The sequence below is a fragment of the Stegodyphus dumicola genome, chromosome 1 (assembly GCF_044657685.1).
Source record: "Stegodyphus dumicola isolate Sdum_Otavi_A_Nest chromosome 1, ASM4465768v1".
Taxonomy (NCBI): domain Eukaryota; kingdom Metazoa; phylum Arthropoda; class Arachnida; order Araneae; family Eresidae; genus Stegodyphus; species Stegodyphus dumicola.
In genome coordinates, this window is record NC_140768.1 from 157,291,687 (window position 1) to 157,298,832 (window position 7,146).

Consider the following 7,146-nt stretch of genomic DNA (forward strand, 5'->3'; position numbering starts at 1 on the left):
TTAAGGACCGTTTATTCATTTTGGCCAAAATTAAGGACTTTTAAGGACCAAAAATCATTTTTGAAAAAAATTAAGGACCTTTTAAAAACTTTTAAGGACTTTTAAGGACCGTACGAACCCTGTAAAACATGTACGCAGAGTAAATGGGTTTTCATCCGCAGAGAACCCGTTGGCGCCATTGCATTTTTACTCGTCAAGCTCGCGGTTCATCAATGATGAGCCGATCCGGTACTTATGTATTAACGCAACCAGGCCAAAATTCGCATAAATTGCCAAATTTGACGACCCTACTTACGGCAACCCTACGTGCACACCAAATTTATATCAGCGTATATATAAACGAAATCGTAATATTCGTAATATAAACGAAAATATCAAAGAAGGAAGCATCATTTATTCGGATTGCTGGAAAGGATACAATAAAAGTGAGTTCGAAAATGCTGGATTTCTGCATGGAACTGTTAATCACAAATATAAATTTGTGGATCCCAACACGGGCGTTCACACACAACATGTAGAGCGCATGTGGGGCTCAGCCAAATGGCGCAACAAAAAACAGAGAGGAACAGCCCGTCATCATCTTGACTCATACCTTATCGAATTTATATGGCGCCAAGCTCAAGCTGTTAATTGCGAAGACGGTTTTCAAACAGTGCTAAAAGCAATAGCCAAAAGATTTCCGCCGAAAAAATAATTCTGCAACTTATTCAAATTCGAAACCAGAAGGGTTTAATTGCTATTTCATATTTTAAAACAAACTAATATAAAAAACTGTATTAAAAATTATCTGTAATTAATAAATGTACATTTTCTTTCTATTCATACCTTTTTACTCAAACTTACAAATCGCGCCAGCCTGGTTGCGATAATACGTAAGTACCACCGATCCATAAACATGATTTTTAGTGCATGTAAATTCAAGTTAGTAGACAAAACAATGTATTAAGCATATGGTAGTAAAAATTCACAGATAATAAGCATGTAGATGTAAAACTAATCAGTTAAACATGATACACGAAAATAAATTTGTATTAAATTCAAGTTAGCACAGAAAAAAAGATATTAAGCATAAGACAATATATAAGCATTTATAACGGAAATAAAAATTCATTTAAAAAATATAAATTAGTATTAATGTACTGAAATTAACCGGTTAAACGTGATAAATGAAAAAATTTGTCTTACCGTACATATATACCTGCGTATAAGTCGAGATATTTTGGACCAAAAAAAGACTTCAAAGTGGGGATGCCGACTTATACGCGGGGCCATAAAAAATTTAAAGAATCGGAAGTTCAAAAATTTTTTATATAATGCAGTTGTTTTCTTCCCGCACTCAAATTGGACGACTTATCAAATAAGTCACTTACTTGAAGCAATTTCATGACTTAAATTATGTGACGAACTAATCACAGATTTTCATACTTTAACTAGAGTAAGTTTCGATTAAACCAAAGAATTTTCGGCCCCCGAACAATAAAAAGCCCGATATTGCATTAATTGCTCAATGGGTTAAAGATGCTTGGAACGAAATACCCTCTGAAATGATTATAAAATCATTTAAAAAATGTTGTATTAGCAACGAACTAGATGGCACGGAAGATGATGCTGTTTTTGAAAGTGAAAATGACGACGAAGGCTCTGGTAGTGATTGTAACAATACAGAGTTCGAGACTGAAAATATGTATGATGACGAGCCAATGATGACAGAAGAGTTCTATGAAATGTTTGGCGAATCTGACCATGAATCGGACGTTGAAGGATTTTGATTTTGTTTATTTACCTAAGTATTTTCTATCGTATATTTACTTTTTTTTCTCAGATGATTTTGAATAAATGTAGTACTTAAAAAAATTTTTCAAAGTTTCTCGATCGATTTCGGAAGTGGGGGGTCGACTTATACGCGGGTATATACGATAAATTCCAGTTAACACAGAAAACAATATATTCCTTACACCAGCAGTGGTTTGCTAATTTTGATGACCATGGTGATGCATCAAACTATTCTGTCATCTTAGATAATCAATAATATTTCTTATTTCAATTTAATCATCTATTTATGTCACACCTGCCATTATCTGAAAGGTTATTGATTGTTAGAAAACCATTAACAATATATTATCTTGTTAAAATTTTATGCCATAAAAATTGATTTATTCTCATAATTTTAGATGACAATAACCAATAATAAAAATAAAAGCATTACTTAATAATTTAAAATGCGCATTTTTGCGGCCTACGGAAACAAATTATTTTAGAGGTTGGAAACCTCATGGTTCTTAGAGCTGTTAATAATTAAGAACACAATGTGAACAGCCGTGTTACAAATTAGCATTCACCCCTCACGCCGTATTTTCTTCCTTTGATGACCATGGTACCGTTCCCAAACCGAGAACCGGCATCTATCTACGAAAATATTTCTGTCTATTCGTTGTTAAAAAATTCAGAAAAAATAATAATAAATAAGAGAAGAATAATATAAATCTGCAAATGTGAACGACAACTTTAATTCAACAAAATGAAAGCAAGAGGAATGGTTGCAAACTTCGAACAAGCGAATACGATAAAGCTGCTGGGTTACCAGGTTTGAACTATTATCGCCTTTACATTTACCGGGTTTTCTGCGGAAGTGCTTCTGAGTAAATTTTTAAATTAAAATTTTAAACAATATTAAAATGTTTTTCCATTCAAAATAAAAACAGTTTTAGAACTAACATTTTTTATGTGCATACTATGTTGTCGCCAATAAAGTCTGCTCGGTGAGATTTGCAGCAGCAAAACGGAAAAGTACCATTTTTTTACATATATTACACTCATGAGGCTTTTCATTTGTCTGAAGAGATACATGTCACTGAAAATCATTCAACTAGGCAAGCAATTTTAAACATGCATCAGATTCATTAGGTTTTTCAGCCACAAGCTGTTGGGAAGCATTTTCTAACAAATGTGGCTCTTCACTGTCATGGATACAGAAGAGTGAAAACATCTTCCCACATATTTTACATTCATGTAGTTTCTCATCTGTGAGGGTACACATATTTTGATTTAGACCATCCAATTGCATAACTGACTTTAAATATGCACTAGATTCATTAGGATTTTTAGCTATATGCTGTTTGGAAGCCTTTTCAGTCACATCTGACTCTTTATTTGCAACACACAAATGTCCATTTAAATGGCCCTGGTATGCAAGTGTTTTCCCACATATATTACATTCATGTGGCTTCTCTTTTCTCTGGACAGATACATGTTGTAGAAAATCTTCTAGATATGTAAATGATTTTAAACATGCAGCAGATTTATTAGGTTTTCTAGCCATATGGTATCTGGAAGCATTTTCAGACACATCTGACTCTTTATTTGCAACACATAAGTGTCCATTTAAGTGTCCCTGGTGTGCAAATGTTTTCCCGCATATATCACATTCTTGTGGTTCCTCATTTCTCTGGACGGACACATGCTGCTGTAAATTTGGGCATGTGAATGATTTTAAACATGCACCAGATTCATTAGCTTTTTCAGTCATACGCTGTTTGGAAGCATTTTCAGACACATTAGACTCATTAACGGCAACACATAGATGTCCATTTAAGTGGACCTGATGTACAAATGTTTTCCCGCATATATTACATTCTTGTTGTTTCTCATTTCTCTGGATAGGCACATGTTGCTGTGAATCTTCTAGACTTATAAATGATTTTAAGCATGCAACAGATTCAGAAGACTTTATACTTGTTTGTTGCTGGGAAATGTTTTTAGACACAAGAAGTTTGTCATATGCATGGATGCGCTTATGCCTAATTAAAAGGTAATTAAATGGAAATGCTTTGCCACATATACTACATTCATATCGTTTCTTACTTATGTGGGTATATCTGTGTTTCCTTAAAGTTTTCCAATGTGCAAATGATTTTCCACATATATCACATCTAAGTGGTTTTTCACTTGTATGAGTAAACATGTGTTCTTGTAACTCAGTTAGAAAATTAAATGACTTGAAACATACTGCACATTCAAGCTTTTTATCTCTTGTACTTTTTTCTATACATATTTTCTTACTTGTATGGATACACAAATGTTTAGTAAGGTGGCACTGCTGTCGAAATGACTTCTTACATATATTACACACATGCCGTTTCTCTCCTGTGTGATTAAACATGTGTCTGTTTAAGCTACTTTGATGTGCAAACAATTTTGCACAAATATTACAGTCCAGCAGTTTTTCACCTCTATGAGTACACACATGTTCTTGTAAAGCAGTATTAGTTGGAAAAATTTTAAAACACGCAGCACATTCAAAATGTTCATTTTTATCTGTACTTCGCTGCATAGTATTTTCACGCACATGTGTTTCTTCACCTGTGTGTACACGCATATGTCTGACTAAGCGCCATTCACGTGGAAATGACTTCTTGCATATAGTACATACATGTTGGTTTCCAGTTACATGACAATTCATATGCTTACTGTAACTACTCGGACGTGAAAATGATATTCCACATATATTACAATCTACATATTTTTTTTCACTATGGTAAATCATATGCTTTTTTAAATCATTTTTGCGAACAAATGACTTATGACATGTAACACATTTATGTGGTTTTTCACTGGTATGGATATATGAATGGTATTTCAAGATTGTACCAGATATAAATGATTTGTCACATATTTCACATATATAGGGCTTTTCACCTGTATGAATACGCATATGAATCCTCAAATTCTGTTTCAGCAAATATCTCTTATTACATACTTCACACAGATATGACTTTTCCCCTATGTGGGAACGTATGTGTACACTCAAGCTGCGCAGATGAAGAAAGGCCTTCTTACATATATCACAGATGTATTCTTTCTCACCCGAGTGAATGCGCTTATGTTGCTTTAATGTAACATTCTGTGCAAATGACCTAAAACATATATCACATGTGTATGGTTTTTCACCTGTGTGGATATACATATGCTGTTTTAGTGTTTTTTTGTTAGCAAAGGATTTCCAGCATACACTACATTCGTATGTTTCTCCAGTATGAATGTGTCTATGTCTGCTTAAATCACTTTTGTATGTATATGACTTGGAACACATATCACACTTGAATGACTTTTCTTTGCTGTTATGCATGTTTTTTGATTCTTTAATTAACCACAGATCAATGCAATTTTACAAATTTGGAAATATTTCTGAAATAGGACACATATAATTACATACTTGCGTCGGTCGTACATAAGATTTCTGTGCACTCGGAATGGTGCACACATTCAATGAAACATATGCAAGAACTTGTTGGTTGCACACAAGTAAAAAATTTGACTCTAAATTTTGAATCTTCAAATGCAAACAGGAAATCTTCGTGTGTTTTGTCATACGAGATACGGCCAATTTATTCTAATCATACCCTGAATACTGACATGCCACAATATGTATGCTTCTATAAATATTTCTCGCCAATTCTAGCACACACACACAAAAAAAATACTCATGAATCATGATTTACCATTCTTAATGCAGAAATTATTTGATAAGGGTGTTTTTATCCGTAACATGTTATCTCGTTTATACCTTTGCTAATACGTTCAGAAGTTATATCCTTGAAGGTGTAAATTTTTTAAATATACAATTGATCTCTTAAATATCCATTTTCACAAGAAGCTTAATATAGTATATATTATTGTATTTACTCAAAAGAGGCAATTTCATGTGTCAGATTTTCGTAAGAATTTGTCTGCTTTCTCAAGCTTTGTAAATAAATTAATTATAAACATTAGAGCTGGAGCAAACCGCATGTATTCGTTACTGAGTAACGGGTACATCGGTTCACTCGAAGTACCGATTCGGTACTCACAAATTCATTTCGTTACTCGCATCTGTTCGTTACTCGCATCTGTCGTACGATGCGGTTTGTTCGAGTACGAATGATGCGATTGCTATACGAATACGAATGATGCGGTTTCTATGCGAATACGAATGATGCGGTTGCTGTTCGAATACGAATGATACGGTTGCGTCACAATGCGCTCATATTTTTCATAGATAATTTAGAATTTTTTTGGGCATCGGGCAAACTCTTGTTTACATTATGTGTTTTAGTTGAAATACTATTTAGTTGTTGATATTTAAGAAAATGAGCAATTTTGATAGCGTGAAGCGTTATTTTGTATTTGCTTTTTACTATTGCTATTTATGTTTGTAATTTGAAAATTTAAATGATTCATCTTTTTTTTTTTTTTTTTTTTTTTTTTTTTTCCCTTGAGCGTGCCATAGTCAGATTTTATTGATTTGAAATATTTATATACTGCACTTAGGTATTGTTTATATAAGAATATGTAGGTTAATATAGGTTCTTTACTTCCTTGTATCAAATAAAATGGTAGTAATTATTGTAATCGAGAAAACTTTTGGGTATCATATTTTAACGGAAATATCCGTTTTCGATGATTACGGAATCCATGTGAATTATTTTTTGGGCTGACGCCTGTACGTACGAACACAATGAAGGACTCTCTCTTTCTCTCTCTCTTTTTTTTTTTCAAAAAAAACTTATTGTTAAATGTAATCCCATTTACTCTAAGCTGATACTTATGACTACGTATGTTTATGTTCTCAAAAATACAGGTCTCTTTCAGAAAGCGACCTCTTAGAAGTCGTCAATAAATGATTCAGTATAGTTATTTTCTAATAGACCATAGAATAAATTTATTTTAACATCAATTTAAAAATGGCTGCTTGTACTAAGAATTAAGAGCAATAAGACTAATTTTTCTTTCGCAATTAGCTATCATGCAGCTGAATTGTTTTCTGCATAACCTTTATTGTGTATAATTGAAATATTTAGCTATGCATTCAACAAATATACAACAAATGTAAGACAAATCATTAAAAAAATTAAAATTTGGAACATTAATGATAATTTTTTGTTATACATAAAATATTATTAATGAATGATGAATTTATATCATATTATATATAAATCAAAATTTAAACTCCTATTCCTTTATAATAAATTGAAGAAAAGCTATAAAGTGAATTAATTTTTAATAAAAAAACGAAAATTAAAAAAAAAATTTTTTCATATACCTAGAATCTAAAAATTATGAATACTGAATTTTACGACTCATGTGTGTATAGGTGTATTTAATTATGGC

The 7,146-nt window shown here is 32.3% G+C and overlaps 1 protein-coding gene across 1 annotated transcript; it reads right to left on the reverse strand.

Annotated features, from left to right (window-relative positions):
• Window positions 1–2,485: 2,485 nt before the first annotated feature.
• Window positions 2,486–5,778, reverse strand: LOC118200263 (uncharacterized). Its single transcript, XM_035372209.2, has one exon. It carries the CDS (start codon window positions 5,123–5,125, stop codon window positions 2,867–2,869), a length of 2,259 nt encoding a protein of 752 aa, XP_035228100.2. The 5' UTR covers window positions 5,126–5,778; the 3' UTR covers window positions 2,486–2,866.
• Between the last annotated feature and the right edge of the window lie 1,368 nt (window positions 5,779–7,146).

Bases quoted from the DNA above. Each gene is read 5' to 3' on its own strand.
- LOC118200263 (XM_035372209.2), bottom strand. From the start codon at position 5,125: ATGCATAACAGCAAAGAAAAGTCATTCAAGTGTGATATGTGTTCCAAG.